We start from the raw sequence: 23,946 nt of genomic DNA on the forward strand, positions 1-23,946 counted from the left end.
ATCCAGCGCTCTGCTTCCTGGAAACATTGGCCTGTCTCTCCACTGAGAACTTTCTTGTTTATCACCTGTCCCTTCCTCATGTCCTGATACTTTTCCTTCCTAAATGTCTCTGAGACCATCAGGGTAGTCTGAATGTGAACACCATGTGTTTGTGTGTGTCCTTCTAGCTATTTCTAGAAGATGAAATAAAACTCGTTTTTGAAAGTTCAAGTCCTTATGAAATCTGAAGTTAATAAAGACATATCAGCAAGAGGAATAGATGGCATCACCAGAAAAAGAAGACTCTGCCGGTGCAGATCAGGCCTTGATATCACGTTCAAAGACAAACTGCTGCAGGTGCGTGTTGGGCCTGAGCAAAGAACACCTTGTTGGACAAAGCGTCTTGCTTCAGAGAGGAAAGTAGTTTGGCTGCATCTTGTGGTCGATTATCTCATTACTTACAATGAAACTCTGCTCTCTGCCTTTGGAACACTCGCTTTATCTTCTGTCAAGATCAGTTGGAAGCAGGGAATTAGAAATGTTGGCTGCTTCCAGCTCTGATTCAGCACTCTGGGGGCATGTGAGCCAGGAGGGATAGGTTAGTCCACAAATGAGCTGCTCACAGGAGCAGGTGGTTGATGAAGGCTGGTCAGGAAATAGTGCTGAGTCCCAGAATAATGCCGTGCGATAGGCAAGAGTTTAATAAATACAATCCAAAGGTGAGTCTGAGGCAGAGAGCTAGACCGAGGTGACTTAATGTAGTCAGCAACTCATAGGAAGCCTGCTCTGTGTTCGTCTCTGCTCTCTGAGTATGACCCTGTGTGGCAGGCCTTTCCTGGGGCTTGGAGCCAGGGACTAGAAAACTACAGCACTCGGAGGAAACCCCCTCCAAGATGTGCACACCTGGCTAGTAGCTCAGAAATGAACTGTGCAGTTTTAGAGACCCGAAGTCATTTCCCTTCACAGAGCAACAGAAATGAACATCAGAGTCTGTGCAAATGCCTCCTCTTCCTTCTCTTCCTCTTCCTAGATTTTGTCTTTGAGGGATTAAAATTTAAGTGTGTGTTTACTTCCTGTTTTGCCAAAGTGAGGGACAAAGTTGGAAATCTTATTTATTTATTTATTTATTTATTTATTTATTTATTTATTTATTTATTTTTTGAGACAGAGTCTCACTCTGTTGCCCAGGCTAGAGTGCCATGGCATCAGCCTAGCTCACAGCAACCTCAAACTCCTGGGCTAGAGCAATCCTCCTGCCTCAGCCTCCTGAGTAGCTGGGACTACAGGCATTCACCACCATGCCCGGCTAATTTTTTCTATATGTATTTTTAGTTGTCCAGATAATTTCTTTCTACTTTTTAGTAGAGAGAGGGTTTCGCTCTTGCTCAGGCTGGTCTTGAACTCCTGAACTCAAATGATCCACCCGCCTTGGCCTCCCAGAGTGCTAGGATTACAGGTGTGACCACCGCGCCCAGCCAAAAGCTTATTTCTTAACAAGGATTATACAAGGCTAATCACTAGATGGAGGTGGTCAGGTAAGTAGAGATCAAGAGCAAGAACATCACCTCTCCATGGGCTTATGAGCAAAATGTTTTCCTCTTTGTTATGATCTAGCTAGGGCATCCTGCTAGGCACTTTGAAAAGCATACTGCCTCACAGCCCCATCTCTAGTGTGCAAGTACACTCAGGACGCACAAGTTTACCAGAAAGTCATTAAAACTCAAAATATCCGAATTTCAATTATGTCTCTTACTAACATGCTACAAACCAAGAAGGTAATGATTGTTCTATCCTTCAAAATCATTCTCCAGGTTATAGACTCTTTGCCAATCATAGCATTCACTCTACAATAGCATTTGAGAACCTTCAATGCTACCTGAACTCTAATATATTATGTTTCTATAGCAGAAACATTGTTTATGCTATTTAACAAACGATGCATATGAAATAAAGGAGAGAACTGAAGCATGATGAAATCTCCACTGTTGGAAGCATTTAGATGCTGCGCACTGGCCATCTGTGCGGGGTGTTGTCTGGGACCCTGCCCAGCCCTTCATTTGGCTTGGCTTCTCTGCAGGCCAGCTGAACGTCCCACTCACTCCATAGTCCAGTTGGATCTCGGCATCTGTCTCTGCGAGCACAGATTAAACACCTGCTGGTTTCTAAACACTCTGAAGACCTTTGCTGCCCAGGGAGTGAAGGGAGGTTGCAGCTTGAATAGCACATTTGGGTGATTTCTGACACCCACTACAACTAAATATACTGTACAAAATTCACATTCTCTCCAACATACTTCCCTCACCAATTCTCCTCCAAATATTTCTGTAGAGGGGAAATAGCACCAGGCATTGACCACCTGTATTGCACAGTTGGGGAGGGGGTATCTTCAATCAGGTCTTCCTCGTAGGCCAAGGAGCCAGACATTCACTTCTTCCAGAAATCCTGTAAAAGACTGAGCTTCCTGGGTTTCCACTCCATGCACTGGCTTCAGGGAAGATGGGGACATGTAAGGTCACAAACTCTTAGATTATTGCCATCTTGTTGACTACAGGGCTTGACATTGACAACCAAGCACATGGGACGACACAGTCTCACAGCGCCTTCCCCATGGTGCCGGGCTGCAAGCATGTAGTATCTCCTCCCCACTGCCTGCCTTTAGCTGGCCATGGTGTACTGTAAATCAGCATTAGTTTTGTGTAACTCTCATGGTATTAATAATGGTCTACATTCACCTTTGGGTATTTGTGAAGACTTCAGAAATCTTTCTACCCTTATCTTGTGTGCAATCTTTGGTTACTAACTCATGGAGCACACAGTTCTATGTCTACATCTTGTTCCCCTTTGAAGAGATGTAAAGATAGAATCGTCCCTATAGGGCTGAAACAGCTCATTTAAAAATACCTTCAGGTTTGTTTGATTGTGTCTATTTGGGATTTTTTAGGTCTCTATGCTAACACGCATGCCTTGGTAGGAATAAATCTTTAGTTGAGTCACATTATCTATATCTTGAAGAAATGTTTATATTAGTAGAGGATGGAGCTTTGTTTCTCCCTCATTAACCCATCTCTTTCTACCTCTCCCCTTTTTATTTTTGAAGACTCAGCAGTTCGAGAGTCTTGTTCTACTTCCAGTCATATGCTTTTAATAAATATTTCCATAAATATCAAATGGGAAGATGCTTGCAGATGCATTCTGGGATTGTCAACAGAACCAAAAGTTTCTGTGCCAAACATGAAAGGGTGGGTTAGTGAGAAAACTGGTGCCTCTCATCTCTCTCACTAATATCTCTTGGACAGCATTGGGAACGCACAGAAGAGAACACTCTGTAGGAAAACATTTTATGAAATATGTATCACAGCAGCTATCATGTTCTGTTCTTCAAAGGGCCTCATTTCTCCCTTTCCTCGGATTGGCTATGGAGCTGGAATATAGATGAGGCAATATCAATTCCTTTGTGGCTAGGTAACTTTCACAGGTTCTTTACCCACTCTCCTCTGATTTTATATGTTGTTATCCTAGGAAAATGAATAATTGTCATATGAATAGCTCTGTTTTCCGAGATATTATTACACATGATCCCTTATCTACTCTTCTTTCATCCTTTATTGCATCATTTAAGTACCTTTTAACTTTGCAAATCTTTCTTTTCTGCCCCTTCCCCATCCTATCGAACTTTACTGGCCCTCACTCCAAACCAAAGGAACTATAGTCCTTGCTCATAGTAAAATTCTGAGCATTTTCCTAAGGTGTAAGGAAACAGGGGATTTTAGGGAAGCAAGATGCTTTACCCATGAATGACTTCTTAGCTAACCAAAGTGAAAATAAACTTTTCCAAGAGTAGAAGAAATAGAGACCTTTTGTTCCATAAATTTTCACAAAACAAATTAAATCTGACTCCAAGTTCTCTTGGCTCTGAACTCAGAGGAAACTCCCTCCCAGCCATTTGGAAGGGGGCTCCCCTCCTCCATTGCCAATTCACCCCAAACCTTCCCTTCCCACTCCTTCCAACCCCACCTGTTCTTCTAGAGCCAAACAGATAGATGACTCAGAGTTTTATGCATATCAAAATGCACTGACTACCAGTATGTATATTTTCAAAACATGCACTGTCCTTGAATCCAGAAGCTTTGCAGGTTTTAAGCCACCCTTGGGCGCATGAATCTATACTGGCTGAGACCTTCCTCCTCAGAGTGGAATGAAGGGGTAGGTCTGAATCCTTATCATGTATAGAACCTACTCTAGTCTTGAGGAATCTTCCCTCCTCTGACTTGGTACTTCTGTACCCACTTGACCCTAGCTGATGTCTGCCCTCCCTATCCCTAACATAACCCCCTCCATGGCCCCCTCTGTTTCCCTTCTCAACAGAAACTATCCTGATATCAGGGAACTCACAACCTTAGAGGAAAAAAATATTAATAACAGGAGGAAAACCACCTAAATAAATGCCCAATACATTATTTTACTATCAACAGAAAGGTAGACCTTGCCTCTTTTTAGCCAGCCTTTCTGAAGTTAATATAATATCTGTCTCACTCAAAGAAGAAATGCCCCAAGGTCAGCCTGACCTCTTACTCACTCCAAGGAATATATCAGCAACCGAGTCATTAAACAAGGTCCATTCTGCCTTTTTCACTCCTAGAACTTCATTAGGTTTATCTGAAATGTGCTTGCAAAATAATCTAATTTATCTTGCTGCAAGTAATTTAATTAGAATTCAATTAAATTCAGCAGAATGCATACATCATTTTACATGTTGCACCTTGATTCATTTTATTTGCTCTTACTTTAAAGATGCGGTGGAGTTATTTGGCCCTGCAGTATTATATCCAAAATAATCCATTTCATACATTAACTATCTGGTCCTCAGAAGCACTTAGGGGGGAAAAATGTGTACTCATTATTATGTATATCAAATACAACTCATTTGAATTTAATGTTTTTGGCAACGTGTGTGCTGGTGAGATAGGTGCTTCATATCAGTTCACTTATATTTCCCAAAGAGATATGTTTTAGTCCCTTCCTTGTTTTTCAGCAGAAACACACACACACACTCACATGCATACACAAATGGACCAATAAAGGAAAAGAAATGATATTCAGATTCTGTTCCAATCACTTTCACAGTCACGATGAAAACTTTAGAGTATCAAGGGACCAAGGATGGAGTTTAAAACTCTTCTTTAGGAATAGCTTGAAACACTAAGTTGTCTGGAAATTGCTTTTCTCTTACGGAGTAGACATGCATTACTGGGATACAGCTGGCCTCAGTGAACACAAACTCAAAGGGCCCAGCACCGCATGGGTACTGTGTAAACACCATTAGAAAGATAACTGTCATTTTCAAGGAAAGCCAAAGGACTATCTTTTGGGTTGTTGGCCATGAATCAGATCAATATGGCAGAAATCTTCCAAGGCAATATGTTTCTGTGATTCCAGAAACAAAGAGGGATGGAAAGTCTTTTCCCTGTATTTTTTGATTCCAAATTACTTGTAGCTGAGGCATTCACAAATAGGAAGGGAAGCCAATACCCTCTTGGTTTACCAGTCTGCTGAAGATGTCATCCTCAGCATTGTTCTCAGCCATGAGGGTGTATCACTACAGCTGTTGTATCAAAGGAGCATTAAATAATTCCAAGAACTGGGGGATGGTGGTGGGGAGGAAAGAGAGAGGTAGAAAATACACCTTTAGCAAAAAAAGTTTATTAAACTGGAGTGTTTATTTTTTAGCTATTGAAATTTTAACTTAATTTCTCTTTTAGTGAAACTTTAATAAATGGAATGAGGAGTTTTTTTAACTTGAAAGACAAAATCTTAATGTTGTCCTATTTGTTAGTATTTTGTCACCTACTCATTAGATGTCTTGTGTGCCCTTGGACAGTTATGGAAACGTCACTGCAGCCTTTACTGGGTGAGATAGATGAGCTAAGTGCAATGTGTCAAAGATCAGAAATTACTTGGATTTTCCCAAATCTTGACATAGGAGAGAAGGAAGTAAACGTGTATCTTAATCAGTTCAGGCTGCTGTAACAGCATACAATCACGTGCCTCATAATGAGGATGCAGTCAACAATGGACCATCTATATGACAGTGGTCCGATAAGATTATAATGGAGCTGAAAAATTCCAATCACCTAGCGCCATTGTAGCCATCATAATGTTGTAGCACAATGCATGACTCAGGTGTTTCTGGTGGTGCTGGTGTAAACAAACTTACTGCACTGCCAGTCATATAAAAGTATAGCACATACAATTATGTACAGCATATAATACTTCATAATGATAATAAATGACTATGTTGCTGGTTTATGTATTTACTATACTATACTTTTTACCACTATTTTAGAGTGTATTCCTACTTATTAAAAAAATGTTAACCGTAAAACAGCCTCAGGCTGGTCCTTCCGGAGGTATTCCAGAAGACTTTATTGTACAAGATGATGCTTCATGCATGTTATTCCTGAAGACCTCCCAGTGGGAAAGGAATGGAGGAGAAAGGCAGTGATATTGATGATCCTGAACGTGTGTAGGCCTACGCCAATGTGTGTTTCTTCGTTTTTAACAAAACAGTTAGAAAGTAAAAAAAAATTTAAATAGAAAAAGCTTGTAAATAAGAATATAAAGAAAGAAGATATTTTTGTACGGCTGCACAATGTGTTTGTGTTTTAAGCTAAGTGTTATTACACCTTAATACCAATTTGTAAGGTGTAATTACACTTAGCTTAAAACACAAACACATTGTGCATTAATAGGTTATTTCACAATGAGCAGAAATTTATTTCTCACAGTTCTGGTGGAAGGAATTAAGATGTAATTGGTATTAAGGAATAAGAATTACACCTTAAAAGTTTATATGCCTTTGGACTCTAGGATGAAGGTTAAAAAAGTTTATAAAGTAAAAAATTTACGATAAACCCAGCTGAGTTTATTATTGAAGAAAAAAATATCTTTTTAAATAAATGTAGCGTAGCCTAAGTGTACAGTACTTGTAAAGTCTACAGCAATGTCCTAGTCCTTCGTGTTCACTCACCACTCACTCACTGGCTCACCCAGAGCAACTTCCAGTCCTGCAAGCTCCATTCATGGTAAGTGCCCTATATATGTGTACTGATTTTCGTCTGTATACTGTATTTTCAGTGTATCTTTTCTATGTTTGTATATGTTTAGAGAGAACACAAGTGTGTTACCACTGTGTTACAACTGCCTATGGTATTCAGTATAGTAACATGCAGTACAGGTTTGCAACCTAGGAACTGTGCCATAAAGCCTAGGTGTGTAGTAGGCTATACCATCTAGAGTAGTGTAAGGACACTCTGTGATGTTAGCATAATAAAGAAATCGCCCAAGGAGGCATTTCTCAAAATGTATACCTGTTGTTAAGCAGTACAGGACTGTACCATAGACTGGGTGGCTTATAAACAGCAGAATATTTCTCATAGTTATGGTGGATAGAAGTCTAAAATCAGGGTGCTGCTATGCTCAGGTTCTGGTGAGGGCCTTCTTCCTGGCTGTAGGCTGCCACAGTATCCTCACCTGGCCGAAAGACAGCAAGAGAGCTCTCTAGGACCCGTTTTATCCCATTCATGACAGAATCACCACTAAAACCTCCAGCCTGTGATGCAGGCTGGGAAGTTCCCTGTCCAGGATCCCAGCCTGCACCTGAGCTGGGAGCGTGGCTCTCCCATGTGAGGAGGGGTGCCCTGTGAGCACATCACAGCTAGCACCCGCTCTGATCTGCCCCTGCAGGCACACAAATCTCGAGAGACTTATTCACAAATATCCCCTCTGTGCCCCTGGGCAATGCGATCGAGTCTTGGGTGTGTAGGATCTGGCCTGCGGGCCCATCCCCTGGGCCCCGGAGATCAATCCCTGACCATGCCAGGGAGAAGGATACTCCTTCTAAGCCTCTCACAGGATGCCCAAGCTAGTTCAGTGTCCCTCCACCTCGGGGTGTGGCCCACTCTACTGGAGTTGCCGGGCAGGCAGCACCAGGGAGGGCTGGGCGGCAGAGAGCCCACAGTCTTGAGCACCCCGCAGTCTGCTGCAGGACCCCAAAAGGAAAGGTCTGAGCCCCATGGAAGCCTCCATGTGGCAGCTCAGCTGTCTCTCTTACCAGCCATGGCTGGGGGAGGGGAAGGGGTGAATGAGTCTAGGTGGAGGAAAATCCACCCTCTGGTTGTCTCCAACCCTGTCTCCCGGAGGCTGTCTGCCCAGAATGATGGGGCTCTGGAGTCACACAGATCACCTGGGACCCACTGGACCCCTGTGGCTCCTGCAGTCCAGGCTGGAGTTGGGAAATGCCTTTGTGAGGGATGAGCAAGATGGAACCTGAGGGGTTGAGGGCCCCAGGGAGGGCAAAGGCGCCTGCTGGGTAGAAAAGCAACATGGCGCCTGCCATCCTGCTCCAGTCTTTGGGGTGTGAGACACCCTGGGGTGGTGGGAGGCTGGTGCCCTGTCCACAAGGAGCTCTCTCCTCACTGGCGGCAGCAATCTCTGGGCTTGTGTCAGCACAAAGTCTCTCCAGCAGCTCTAGAGCCCACCAGCACTCCGAGATGTGAGGGAGGGGCATGTTAACTTGTCCACCTGCCCTTCTCGCTGGTCTCCGAGCCTCTCTGGGCCTAATCCCCCCATGCCTTTCCCCTTCCAGTTCTGCCCTGTAACCTCTTCCTCTGGAGTCTCCTGTAGGTTCAGGCGCCCTTCCTTTACACCCTCTTCCAATCTATGTTTGTCTATTTGTTTTTTCTCTTTCATCTAAAACTCCTTCTTACAGAGATCCTCTGGCTGATGGTGTCTTTGGTGTGCAATCTTCTCTTCCTTGTTCTTAAAGAAAGTGTCACTGGTTCCCACAACTTGAGGGCCTGAAACTAATTTTCCGTTGTAACCTTGGCAGTGGCTCCTGCTGTAAGAATAGGCTAATCTCTTTTACGTAGAGCAGGGACTTAGTGAGAATGAGAATTGAATGAGAATTTTTATTTTCAGAATAAAAATCACTGTTGCATCTTTGGTTTGTAATCTGCCTGACGTTTTTCTTTTGCCTAAGGTTTTACTACAGTGCTTAGGCTTGGGAGCTTTTAAAAAGGTAGAACATTTTATACCTCCTGAACCAACTGAGCTGTCTTTTAACAAAATCATCAATTGAATTTTGGTGTTTTTCACGAGCCCCCTTCTACCATTAAGTCTTTTTTAAAATAAATTTTATTGTGTGTGTTTAAAGAATATAACATGATGTTATGAGATACTTACATATAGTAAAATGGTTACTATAGTGGAACAAATTAACACATCAATTCTTTAAACATCCTTCTTAGATTATCCTGCCTCAGGCACTAACTTTCTCTCCCACTGGTCTAGCCTTCTGTTCTCTTCCTTCTTAAAGGCAGCTTAGAACCTTTTGGGATTTCCCAATTTGGGACATCCCTTTCTTCTAATTGCCCTTTCCTCTTTTAAGCCTGAAGCAGGAGTGGCAATAATGGAATTTTATTTATTTATTTTTGGTTAGAATCATCCCTACAAATAGAAATTTCAACAGGTCAAATTTCTTCCCAGTCATTATAGTATTTAATTATGGTAATGTCTAATTTTCATTCTTACAGGAGAACTTTCTGTCTAGCCTATGCTGCAAAAATTGGATTTTGATGTAATTGTGAGGTATTTTTCAAGGCAGTCTGTCAGAAGTACTGAGATACAATTACTCCTTTATTGTCAGGTCCTTGTAACAGGACAATTGGTGTCATCTTTTCATGCAAAGAATGATGAAGAAAAATGTCAGCTGGCCTCCACTCAGAGAATTTTCTTACTACTTAAAAGCAAAAGCCAGAAGTTTTTGTCTTCTAAAATGAGGAATGACTCCCCTACTTATTTGTCTTAAGTTCCCTGCATATTCTTCCAAGTAAAAGGCATAATTGATGATCTCTGTTGATTATACAATTTCCAAGCAGGTTTTAATGGTGTGTGGAGAACTTCAGCACTCAGTGGAATCTGATTTTCCCAATTTGCTCTACCTCAAATACACTACACTTCAAGCATAAAAATTTGGTAAATAAGTGACAAAATAATGGAGCTTGACATGGGTTTTTATTTTAAAAGAAAGCAAGTCACTGGTCCACTTGCATACTTTATGTATTCAAAAGATTTTAAAGTTAGATGTTTGCCAGTTGGCTTCAGGGTTCACTAATATTCAAAATTCAAAGCTAAAAGCATTTTGTAATGAAAAATGTCAAAGTCATTTAAAAATGTATGAAGAAAGAAAACAGCAAAATAATCATTCTAAAATGGTTGCCCCCTCCTTCCTACTCTCAAAGAAGATGTTAGCAAGTGTGTGAACTAGAGTCAGAAGTTCCTATTTAAAACTAAAATCTGTTAGTTTCATAATAGTCATGTCATGTACGACTCCTTAAAAATTCTTCATTGCTTTTTTGCTTTCCTTCCCCAATTTCTGAAGGGCAAGACTCCTTTAAACTTTCTAAATTGGGGAATAAATTTACTAGGCAGAACTTGTGAAAATAAATCTGACATGTGTGTTAGCACTATTTTTTTCTAATTTTCTTCTAAATGCATCATATAATGCAATATTATGGGAAGATTTAAGTAATCAGTAAAACTATTGGTACTTCCAAGTATACTAAAAGATAATAAGAGCTATTATTCTGAATACCTTCCATGAGGCAGATACTGCAGGAGGCAGTTCATATAAGCTATATTGTCTAATCCTTATGACAGCCCTATGAGATATATATTATTATCCCCATTTTATAGATGAGGAAAGTGAGTCTCAGATAGTTAGTAGTTGAGTCAAGATCCAAATTAAGATCTATTCAGTTTCAAAACATTTTTTCATTTTACTATATCATGCTTGTTTTCTGGAAGAAGATGACAAAGATTCTTACCAACCAAGCCAATAATTAAAAACTTATCTTTTAAGTAGGTTGTCACCAAAGTGGGTGTACACATCCTGGGGGGAACACAAGATGACCCCCTGGGATTCAAGAAGAAAATACTGTCATTACTTTATATGTGAAAAGGAAAAAAATTTGTATTTTATATGTAGAAAAATTAGAAAGTAATTAAGTTTGGCTAATTTTTAATATATAAATTGACCTTTTAGCTATTACTCAGTTAAGTCAGCTGTTCAAATCTTTTTCTTTTTTTTGAATAGCTATATAATTTTCTTTTTTATTCCTTACTTTCTTCTTTTTCTTCCTTTTAAATAGCAGCTTTATTGAGATATAATTTACTTACGAGACAGTTCACCTACTTAGTATTTAGTATGTGGATAGGTGCAACAAACAACACAATTTTAGAACATTTTTATCACATCAAAAAGAAATCTATACCTATTAGCTATCACCCACTACCTCCCAAAATCCCATCCCTAAGCAGCCAGCTTCCTGTCTTTGTAGATTTGTCTATGCTGGATATTTCATAAAAAGGGAATCATGTGGTCTTTTGTGACTGGTGTCTTTACATGGTGACTCTTTTAAGGTATGAGATTCTTTGACACAGGAGTGGCTGTTCCGCTGTCAGAAGCGGCTCATGGTAACTCCCTGACTTCACCCAGTTTATGTGGGTCTGGCTAAAGGATTTTACAATTTTATCATTTCAATAACTAAACCTCACAAAAAGTATTGTTGGTTTAAAAATGGTTCCCACACAAAAGCTGAGAGTCAAAGATAATACCAAAATATACTATAAGTAAATAACAATAAAAAAACTTAATTGAACCTTTTCTTGTGTTAATACTTAATCTGACCCTTCTTCTTCAGCCACATTACACAGTAAAACAAGCAAAATGAAATCTACTACATTTTTTGAAAATATTACCTAAAATGTGTGATTGTCAGCAAGACAATTTTAAATATGGATTTACTTCCACTTTTATTAAAGATGGACTCCAAGTGTACTGTACCGTAAGACATTTCCTGACACAGTGTTAGCAAGCAGTTAAAAAACTAAGCAACCATGGCATAAAGATAACTTTTGCAATTTTGGAAAGGAGAGAGGTCATGTTTAAAACCATGCTTCTCATTACTTTAAAAAATTTCCATTAAATGTAACAATAATTTTTAGTTAGCCTCAATTGGTATTTCTTACTTATTAATAAATAGTCAAAACTGTAAAGATAGCTGTAATAAACAAGGAAAACAGGATGTCAACAAACTAAAATGCATTCTTCTGTCAACAAATAATGCTAAAAGGCACATAGAAAGCCGTGCTGAAGATTTGAAGAAGCGAGTATTGGGACACTGCAGCTTTGCAATGTTGGGGTGAAAGTACAGATGCACCTGACATGCCTTCATCGGATGTGGCTATATTATGAAGCTGATGGGGTTAGTGGGGATGCCTCAGTTGCATAAAGAGATATTTGGTTCTTCAATCTTGTCTCTTACTGAAAGGTTTTTTAACCATAATAAAAGCAGGATTTGGTTCTAACTAATAGAAATTTGGAGATGACATGGTGAAATTTGGGGATATTATTAGCAGAGAAATTTAGGGACATTATAGCTAGTGATTACTTTGTTTCCCTTGCTCAAAAATTCCCAAGAATGATTCCTACTGAATTGAAGCCCTACCCTACACTTTAAATTTCTCTGAGCTTAACTCTCTTTACCTAGTTCTTCTATGATTATGATTTCTTACTGGCCAGACAAATGATTCCATGTCAGTCTTGGCTTCTGAGACAGCACTGCATTCCCTTTCCTGCAAAGACATGCCAACTTCTCAATCCTAAATTACATCTCTCTCATTATTTTTTTGAAAATATGACTCAAAACTGTTCTTCAGGAGACATTTTCAGATTTGCTTTGTCCAATTTTAAAGACTAAAATTATCCCAATAACTTCTAAAATTTTCATATAAATTTATTTGAGTACATAGGTATTTTTAAATAGTTTCACTTATTTATGTTCAATGCTTCTCTAAGCTTCTTGGAGGCAGGGCAAGCATTCCTTTCTCATAACCTGTACCCAGCAGGCCTTGGCAAATGCTATAGACTGATCTATTTCTCTGTAACAAATCCCCAAACCCACAGAGTTTGCACATAATAAATGAATAAACATTGCTGGTAACTCAGCTACCAAAAAGTTTAATCAAATAGACAAAAAGAATAGACTTTAATATCAAAGGTACAAATTCTAAGGGTTGATGTGTGCAGATCAGCATCTTCTAAAAGTGAGTCAGAATTATGAAATAGCAGGAAGCATAAAGCTCTTTATTTTGGGCCGAGTTCTCTCAAAGGCAGACAGAGGCTTGTATGCTGCTACTTTAGTAAGGGGTACAATCCCAGGGAGGAGGAGTGAGGAAGGGAAGGAAGGAAACACACTTCAAGGGTACAGAGTATGCATTGAGAACTTTGTGAGGCATGGCCATCGTCAGAGAGCCTGTAAAAATGACTGCTTCTCAGCACAACCCATGTAGAGGAGGAAGAAGAAAGAATTTATGTTTGCTAGAGTTTCTTATTGGTCAAGCGCAGTACTTCCTCTGCACTTTCCAGTTGCTCAGGAGTGGGCATGAAGCAGGTCCCTGCAAGGTCGGACTCTCAACGTCAATTGTGAATCCCCACGGGAGAAAGCATGAAGTACACAGTGTGGGCATGAGCCACAGGGCCACTGGGTTGTGCCCACATAATGTTTGTTGTAGCTTATGCAAAGCTGGCCATGGCAGCCATTGGAACAGGAGTAAGTCGCCAGAGACCCTGGAGATAGGTGAGACCAAAAAGATTTGAAAGGGAGCATAATATCCACCAATCATAATGTCCTTATATTACATGACGAAACCTAAGCCCAAAGTGGGAGATACCCAAGATCATGGGGCTTAATTAGTGGAATTCCTGGATCCAGGGGCTTCCAGCTCTCTATTTGGTGCCTTTTCACTCTTCAGTGCTACTTTTCTAGGCATGAAACATACAGCATCTGTGAGCATTTGTGACCCCTCCTCTCACACTAGAATTTCAAATATCTCCTACGCTTAGTACCTCATAGATCCAGTAAAACATTATGTCTAAGAGGGCTTCCTTTTGACTTACTTGATTCCCCTACCTAATGAGAAAAAACAAAACAAAACAGATACCGTGAAGCCAAAGAATAGATTTAATTCCATGAATGCAGAAGCTAAGGCAAAGAAATCCCAATTAATGTTAAACCTCTGGAGGTGTGTGTTTGTTTCTTGCCTACTAATCTTCTTACATAGAAGTCTAATTAATGCTTGAATGTGATAAAACCCTTTCAGCGAAGAGCTCATGGAAGTCAATGGCCTAACTTCTGCAAACAAGAATCTTGTCAAAGAAAAGAGTAGCACATGTTTCTCCCATGTTCAAGTGGTATTGATCTTAGTTCAGGCGGTATACATAATTGTTCTTTATGTGTGCATATCTGAATTTATATGCTGACTCAGATTTGACATGAGTTGCCTGAGAATAGTTATCAGAATGAAGATGTCTCCACAGAAAGGTTGATGTGCTCTAATTCAAGATGATAACATAATTGTTTCACTTTCATGCCAAGGAATTACAAAGCAGTATGATTATGTAACACTATGCTGAAATTTTTCATACCTTTTAAAAGAATGTGTTCTTATAACTAAGAGGAACAAAACAGGATTAAATTTATGCTTTATTTTAAATCTTATTATTTTGAATATCTGATTTGTAACACAAGTTTATTCTCAAAATTCTGAAGTCTGTTTCTTTAACAGAACAAAATGCTAGTGGTAATAGTTATGTCAGTCTTTATGAATACAAACTCTATTATAACAGGTATTCAACTTCCAGCAGCACTATTTTTCCTAAGACTCATGCATTTTTCATTGTCTAGTCATTCTGAATTTAAAGTGGGTAGGATGTCCCTTTAAATGCATAAACAAAGAAGATGAAAATGTGTATAATAGCCTCCTCTCCATTTCTGCTACTAAAATTATAGGAACTATGTATCTTATGTTAGAATGCATCTGGTGTGCTATTCCATACACTACATGAATAACCTACAGCTTGTTGTGCAAAATTCCACCCGGCGCCATATTTAGCATCGTTTTTGCAAGATAGCACCTTACTAGGCTTGTTCAGAAATGCATCAGAAAGCAGCTTATTAATCTCAGTGTCTAACTGACAGATGGAATACAGTAAAAACAACTTTGTTTTTGTCTTTCAGAGCTAGTAGTTTTTCAAGATAAGATAAGCAGCCATCTTTCAAATCTTCCAAGACTTTACCCTTTTCATTTACAGACATTTGTTCACTCATAAATGTATTGACTCATTTCGTGTTTACTGAGCAACTGTTTTTTTTCTGTCCAGCAACCCTCATGACACTAGGAACATAGAAATGAATAAAATCCATTCCTTTCTGTTCAAGGGCTCATGAGCTACACAGTTTGGTGAGTGCAGGTAGAGAGAGGGACCTACAGATGAGGATACGTAACTCAGCCTTGGGAGCAGGGAGCTGCTAGGGGGAGGCTCTCTGGAGAAGATGGTGCCTTATGGCCATGAGGAGTTAGGTGAAGGGACCACAGATCTGCTGTAATGGTTACCTAAGAAAAAAAATATTTAGGAAGGATAGGGTGACAGTAAATGAACTACAGAGATCCTAAAGCAGAGAGAAAGTAGGGAGAATATATGTTTGTAACGTATCACCAAATGGATTTGTCCTGTGCTAATTGAAGGCAAAAGAGAATTTGATGGGGGCAAGATGGCAGGGCAGGAGGCATAGTTAGCAGAATGTCAATATTTAGGTATTTACCTTTACTTCTATTTTTATTTACTTATTTTGTTTTGGTGACTCTAGTAACTAGCTCAAATGTGCAGGCTGCAATATCTATTAATACAATATCTAGCTCGCTGCAGTAGGGAAAGGACTCATAAACTAATCTGATAAAAGGTTCCTTCCATTCCTTCCCGTTTTACATGTCATGTTCATTAGCATAACCAATAAAACCATAATTTGTATTCTCTATCAAATCACATCATCAGCAGCTGAATGACATGGCCACTAATTAAAAGCAGAAATTGAATATAGCAGATTTGCTGTTTTGTTTGATTGAAGAAACAAGAATAGGCTTGTGTTGACCTCTTGTTGAAAGACACACATTTCACATATCTTGATGGGAGAGTTTTCATCACAGGGTCAGTCTGGCTGACTTTTTTTTTTTTTTTTTTGTCCTTACCTTTTCCAGAATACTTCTGGAAACTGGTCATTTAGGTTTCTAGCTCTATGGTCTGTGCACTCTATGAGGGCAAAGAGTATTTTGTGTGGGGGGGGGGCGCAAATAAAATGGTAGTATAGCATAGTAATTAAGAAGTTGAGATTTGGAATCATATAACATAGTTTCTATCTGAACCCTTCCCATTGTTAGCTCTGTGACCTTGGGCTGGTTGCTTAACCGTTCTAAGCATTAGTTTACTTATCTATAAAGTGGAACAATAATAATAATAATATCTGCCCTATAAGATTATTGTGAGGATTAAGTAAAATAGTATGTATAAATTTAAGCCCAGGGCTTGGCAAATCGTGAGAAACTATTAAATATGAATTATTATTGTTATTTTACCTTAACTAGATCCATTTTGTACTAAATTATTTGGGACTCTAGCTCCAAAATCTTGGTTTAGGAACTCCCCAATGGCAAGGACTGTATCTTATTCATCTTTGCATGTCTAGTATGTGGCATATTGAAGGCTATTTTGTAGTATATTGGCACATATACATAAGAAAGACTAAAATTTTATTCTCCTGTATGAGTAATCTGCCATTTATTTTGGCTTGATTTTGTTCAGAAAAGGCACAGGATGTTGCCAGTGTTTCAAACATTGTGGCCACAATTTAAAGATCTGTGGGAATTGATATCATAGCAATAGTTTCCAACCTTCTTGTCCTATGGAGACACACTCCATACACAGCATTCTCCAGGGGAAATACTCAGCTTCAGCAGCAACTCTCTGATTTATTAGCTATATTTCTCCTACTTAAGAATGTAAGTTATTATATAAATAATCAAGACTCAATGATAGGACAATCATAAATCTACTCTACATTAACTTTTAAATCATTTTAATTATTATTTTATCTATCACTGTTATTGTTTCACATGGTGACTAGATCAAACTTCTTCAAAGAGTTCCTTGAATTCTTCAAAATTCTTTCAAAATCAACACCTTTTATTTCTCACCACCTCCTATCCATGTAGTCACCACTAACTATCCCCTCCACTCTGTTCTCTCAGTTTCCATGACACCAATGTTGCTCCAGTACTCTCCACTCAACCCAAACTGCTCTTCCAAAGGCTAGCAGTGACTACAAATCATCTCTTGTTGGTTCTCATTCTCTCCAATCCCTAAGCACCAATAGCATTACACAGTTCCCTATATGAATGTCTGTATTCCCTTGGTTTCCTTGACACCAAGAATTCTCTTGGTCTTCCTGTAAGCCCTCTAACCACTTCTGACTCCCTTTCTTAACCCCAACCTTGGGATTCCCCTTTTTTCCCAAGATCTCTTATTTTCTTTCCTACTCTCCCTTCCTTGGTGATATTATCCATTTCCAGTACCTTAGCCATCACTTTCATGAGTATAACTTCTGCATATTCATCTCCTGGTTGACCTCCCTGTCCAACTCTGACCTCATGTTAGTAATGCTACTGGGTCACGTGAAAGTTCATCTGGCATCTCAAATTCAATATACCTAAAACATGTGTTGTCTTTACACTAAAACCAACTCCTCGCCATGATTTTTGTCAGTGGATATAACACTTCTCTTAGGCAGCCTTAAAAACTTTTGAGTTAATTCTGGTACTTCTTTTTACATCTACCTCTCTTTTTTTAAAATCACCTTTTCATTCCAATAAACTGTTCAGTGCTGCCAGGCCCACCTCCGCACTGCCTTTGAATCTTGCCATTTCCTGTCTCCTCTGAATGGGATTGCCCTGCTATAGATGCAGTGAACACACTGTATGAGCACCAGAGTCTGCAGAGCCAAACGAGGTGTAAAAGCAGAAATTACAATACAATGAGATATAAGTAATAAAGGAGATGCGCCCCAGCGGGGAGAAGACAGGGAACACTTCTCAAAGGGGATGACATATGAGCCAAATCTGGAAAGATGAATAGGAGTCAGACTGGCAAAGGCCCAATGGACATTCTGGAAACAATAACGTGCAGAGGAATGCAGGCAATGAAGACCATGAATCATTGTTGAAGTGTAAATTGCTCTGCAAATCTGAAGATCTGGCTTCATGGAGGGATAATATGGGGGAAACAGAAGTTCAAGCTCCACAGGTAGTAGGAGTAGAGGGAGAGCATTTAGGACATTATTTCAGTTATGTGTTTCTGTGTAATAAGCTACTTACAACTGCATGACCTCAAACAACATCATTTATATTTCTCACAATTCTCTAATTGGGCAGCAATCTCTGGGAATGGTTCATCTCTGCTCCATGTGGCATAGGCTGACACGACTTGACTAGGGCAGGAGGATCCAAAACCCTCCCTCACGTGTCAGGCACTTCAGCTGAGGCAGTGGTGGCTGGATCTCCCTTTCTCTTTCCATGTAGTCTCTCAATATTCAGTAGTCTACCTCAGATTTCTTTACATAGAAGCTGTATTGTATGAGGGCAGAAAATGGAAGCTGTGGAGCTTCTTAAGGCTTAGGCCCAGAAGTCACATGGTACCCCTTCCCCCACATTCTATTGGTCACAGCAAGTTACAAGACCAACTTGGCTTCCAGAAAAGGAGAAATAGACCCCTCCTCCCTTTGGGAGGAGCTGCAGGAATGTGAAGAGGCTGTTGGCAGCTATCTTTGAAGACCATCTACCATAGGCCTTGTAGATCACTGCTTTCCAGAGGGAACTATGGTAGGATTTTAAGCAGCAGACTGACATTTTAAACTTATATGTTTTAAAATATGTCTTTGGCTCCTTTATAGAGATGAAATGCAAGGGTCAAAGGCCAGTACCTGGAAATAGGTTAACCTCAGGAAAGTGTTCTCCATGGACCCATATGCCTTGCCACAGTTTTTCCTCCTAGGGAAGCAGATGGAATAAATAAAATATGACTTATACTTTTCTTTTTTAAAGCAAAATACCACCAAAGTACTGCCCAGGACTCTGTGCTCCTTCCAGAAAAATGGATTCACATCTGTTATGGGCAAGAAAATATATAACACTGCAAATCCTTTGCCTAAAGCTTTTTTTGTTTAGAAATACTACTGCTATTAGTAAGTAGGGCAATGTAGTTAATGATGTATTGCATGTTTCAAAATAGCTAGATGAGAAGATTTTGAATATTCTCACCACAAAAAAAAATGATAAATGTTTGAGATGATGGTTATGGCAATTATCTTGATTTAGTCATTATACAAGGTGCACAGGTATTGAAACATTATACTGTATCCCATAAATATTAATAGGTACAATTATTATGTATCAATTAAAAATAAAATAAAACTAAAAAAAAGAGAAAAACTACTACTTTCTTATTTTGTATTGCTGTTTTTATAAACAAACCAGAAAAGGCAGGTGAGACTTTCAGGGAGGGCAGAAATATGCTTTGTATTTCCAGGGGCTTTTCCTATGTCAGAGCATGCATGCGAATGTGACCATAAAGCTTGTGTGGGCATTTTACTTCTATGCAAAATGAGCACCTTGACCGTTGTCACTAGTCCCCACTACAGAGGTCTATAGGAACAGTGCCTATGAAAAAGCAAGAAAAAATATTTGCATAATTTAACAAGTTTTATTACAGCACCCCAGTACTGACTCTCCTTCATGAATAATAGTTTTAATGTGTAGGCAATTGTAACTTGAGCAGACGAAAGCAGAGACCTAATGCTTATTAAAGCTTCCTGGAGCAAACTGAGATCCAAAGTCTGGGAATGGACAGGGATGGTCCTTCTGGATCTTTGTGTACCTCTCACCTCCTAAGTGTTTCTGGATCCAGGATTTCAATCTATAAAGAAAAGAGTCTCTTTACTGGCACAAGAACCTGAGGATTAGGCTAGAATGGGCCCCTCCAGGTCAGTGTTCAGGTACTCGCTCAGCATCACTGAATATTTAGTTAATACAGTGGTGGGTGTCAAGATGATGTCCATTTCTTTCATGGGTGCCAGAGTGCAGTGGCTAGAAGCCAGGTTCTTTGGGACAGATTTGGTCTCAATTCCCAGTTGTGCCGCTTCCTAGTTATGTGACTGTCAGCAAATTCCTTAACCACTCTAAGCTTTGGTTTGCTCCTCTGTAAAACATCAGTGATAACAGGATTTCTGTGAGGAATTAAAAGAAACAATATTTATTACATTTAACCCAATGCATGTTACCAGTGCTCAATAAATTTTATCTGCCATTGTTTTAGTGGACTTCCTGCTGATCTTAGCTGTGTTTCTCTTTATTTCTCAGGGAGATGTTAATCTCTGTGGCTCTGGGCCAGGTGTTATCCCTCCTTATTTGTGGAATTGGCTTGACTAGCAAATACCTGTCAGAAGACTTCCATGCCAACACGCCAGTCTTCCAGAGTTTCCTCAATTACATTCTTCTCTTCTTGGTCTACACCACCACACTGGCCGTCAGACAAGGTAAGCTCACAAAATCACCAGGAATATAGGTTTTACAAATACCTAGAAGAATGATGAGCCACGACCGGATAACTTTTTGTCACTTACAGCCTCAATAAGGCAATTCAAAACCCCAGCTCTCACTTTTCTATTTTGCAGTAATAACAGCAAACAAAACGAATGAGTAAATCACAAAGAAGCATAAATTACATGAATTCAGTGGGACATGGGAAATGCATGTATAGGCAGAAATGTACAATTGCTCACTATTTGAATTCCTGTTAACATTCCTTTACCTCTCAATGGAGGTAAAGAGAGTGTTTCCCTGGAACTTGGAACATGCCTGATGCAGCTGTCCTAAATAACGCTAGCCCTGAGAAATCCAAGGGAATTGCAGACAAATATATGTTCTTTGGGAAAGTGACACAAAAAAGATACAAATAGTAAGCACAAACAATTCTAGTTATAATGCAGGGGAAAAGAAAAAAAGAAAAAGAAAACTACCACAAATGGTCACGCAAGATGTTAAATTATTTTAAACTTAAAATAATTAAAGCAATAAAACAAGTCCTCCAAGAGTCAATGCAAGAAAAACATTTTTAAGGGGCAGTTGCAATTGAAAATCCTCGGGGCATATCCTTGGAGGGTATGCTTCAGAGTCTTATGATTATGCCATTGAATCTGGTGTGCTGTGGCTTTAATGTCCCCTCCAAAACTCATGTTGAAATTTAATTGCCACGTGACAGTGTTAAGAGGTGATTAGGCCATGAGGGCTCCACCCTCATGAATGGATTAATGCCATTATCATGGGACTAGGTTCCAGATAAAAGTGAGGTTGGTCTTCTCTTGTCCTCCTTTGCTCTTCTCACATACACTTGTGCCTTTCTGCTCTCTACCATGGGATGATGTGGGCCCCTGGACTTTGCACTTCCAGCCTCCAGAACTGTAAGAAATAAATCTCTATTCTTGATAAGTTACCTAGTCTCAGGTAGTCTGTTCCAGCAGCACAAAATGGACTATGACATGGTGCAAACACTTTTATCTATGGCCCAGAAATAGGCAACAATGTACCCCCAAATAGTAGCTGTCAACTGTAAAATATGCATTGAAAAATAATCATGAATAGGTTTGGAGACAATTATATACATTACTGATAAATAAGGATGTATGTAAAGCTATATACACCAATCTTAATAGTCACACATTTTTGAAACTTTTATAAGGACTGTTTATCAGTATTTAATTTTTCCATTTCTTCATTGGATTGATGTCCAGAATAATATTGCATAATTATAATTATTTGGTCAGTATTAGGTTTCATCTTGGCTATAAGGAATAAAAATGAACAAGTTGAGACTGAATTCCAATTTAATTTTGGGTTTGTTTAAAGTATTGTGGAAGCTAATTTCATTTACTTCTCAAAAATCGGTGCTTATCAGTGTTTGCTTTTTAAAATGTAACATCAGTAGACATAATTACTTTAAGAATAAAATATCAGACTACAAAAGTTATAGACACTGAATCTCAGATGTGTTTCTTCAGTGTGATTTGGGAGCTAATAATTTTGAATGATGTAAATGTGTTATCTAACAGTTATCCCCATCATGTCACCATTGATGCCTCCAAAAGTGAGGAAAAGGGGGAGAAATATAATTAGAACTTCACTTATAAGAGACTGTTAACATGAGGAATATGTAACTTGGCCATGTCAAAAAGAGTGAGCTAAACAGTTGGACTTAGAAATTGCTGATGGAAGCTTGAATTAATATTAAAACAATACAATTCTTTAGCCCAGTTCAAGGAGTATAATTAAGAATAATAAGATTAAATTAAGAACAATTTTTAGAGCACTCACATGAAAGTGGTGAATTTATCTTCCCTGGTGATTTTTAGAACCAGTCTACTCTGTAAGATGATGAATTATAACTAGTCTTTGGGTTCTTGTCCATCTTACTTTCCAGGAGTCCAGAGGTTTAACAAAAACTTGCATCAGAAAAGAAAAATAACCCATTCTAAAAAGCAGAGAGAATAATTTCAACAATACCAATATCAAAATAGGTAGAAATCAGAAAACTAAAGCTTGTAAAAGGCCCAGAGTTAATAATAACAATACCATCTAATGAGCCTTTACAACGTGTCAGCCACCGTGTATGTGAATTATCCCTTTTATTTCATCAATCCAAGGAAATAGGTATTTTTACTCAAAGTTTTATAAATAAGAAAACCAAGGCTCTGGCAGCCCCAGGAACATGCTCAAGGATATAGATTAGCAAGTGGTAGAGGCCCATCCTAGGCCAGGCGTTGGAGGGTCAGGGGAAGCAGGAGAAGGGATGGGAGACCCTTTTACACAAAAGGAGAGATTTTTTTCCCTTGAATTTCAAAACCTTGAATAAGAAACCAGCCCTTGGTGTAAGACCTAGTGAGACACAACAATGCAGTCAGGAGGACATCACAGCCAATTTAGAGAGAAAGTGAACAGGAAAGAAGGACAAATGCAAAGAGGCCAGGGACTAGGAGCAGCAAGGAATTTGGAGGCTCTGTGGAAAGAAAGGGCTGAAGAGGGCTGAGGAAATTCTGACTGTTGATCCCACTCAATGATGAAGAGAACCAATTTCAAAAATGCTCTCCCTAGAGAATTTTACCATTGTCTCAGATTATTGCTAACTTTGCTGGCATGCCTTCATTTGGGTGTTTACTCAGAATGTTTATTTGTTTTAAACTTCATTTTTAGAAGTGTTAATATGCTGGCATTAAGCTAACATCTGGAAATCAACATAGTAATTACATTAATTTTGTATAGGCTGATTCAAAACTATGTTTCGGAGACATAATAATCTTTCTATTCAGGCACCTCAAGATTTGGGAGGGAATGAACAACAAAGAGAAGAGGATGAAGTCTTGTGTGTGCAAGGGAGGGTCTCCCACAGTCACAATTTCTCTCTCTCTCTCCCCCACCCTCTTTCCTGGTGTTCCCTGAGACCAGCAGGTTAGGTCTGAGCAAGGTGCTGGTCTACCTACTCTGCCCAGAACAGACAGCAGACAGCACCTACCCTGCTGTGCCCTCATATTAATTTGATGCCACCTTGGGCCAAATAACAGCATGAAGTTAGAATCAGGAATACACTTTTAAACAAATCTTTCTTTATAATTTTAATCAAACAACTTTTAAAAATGCATGATTTTCACATTTGAACACAAGGGGATAAATGCAAGAAGCACTTCAAGAGCATCAAGGGTGAGTTGATTATGAAAACCTTGCCGAAATTTGACTTCAAAGTTTAACCGAAGTCTCCCTATCAAATTTTCATTGGACCAGTGATCAAAGACTCTGAAGCAGCAGATTCCAGTATAAGTTCCTCTATGAACTGGAGTTTTGAACTTGCCCTTGATTATTAATTGATTCCTATAAAAATTAGAAAAAAAATTTGTATCCTGCTGAACAAATTTT

The 23,946-nt window shown here is 39.2% G+C and overlaps 1 protein-coding gene across 1 annotated transcript in view; it reads left to right on the forward strand.

Moving 5' to 3' along the window:
- Nucleotides 1-223: 223 nt before the first annotated feature.
- Nucleotides 224-23,946, forward strand: part of SLC35F1 (solute carrier family 35 member F1) — a 171,013-nt gene continuing 147,290 nt past the window's right edge. The window contains exons 1-2 of the mRNA XM_045544255.1: nucleotides 224-336; nucleotides 20,344-20,519. Coding sequence (XP_045400211.1) covers nucleotides 260-336; nucleotides 20,344-20,519 — 253 coding nt within the window. The 5' untranslated portion in view covers nucleotides 224-259. The remainder of the gene's footprint in view (nucleotides 337-20,343; nucleotides 20,520-23,946) is intronic.

This window comes from Lemur catta, chromosome 2, assembly GCF_020740605.2.
Source record: "Lemur catta isolate mLemCat1 chromosome 2, mLemCat1.pri, whole genome shotgun sequence".
Taxonomy (NCBI): Eukaryota; Metazoa; Chordata; class Mammalia; order Primates; family Lemuridae; genus Lemur; species Lemur catta.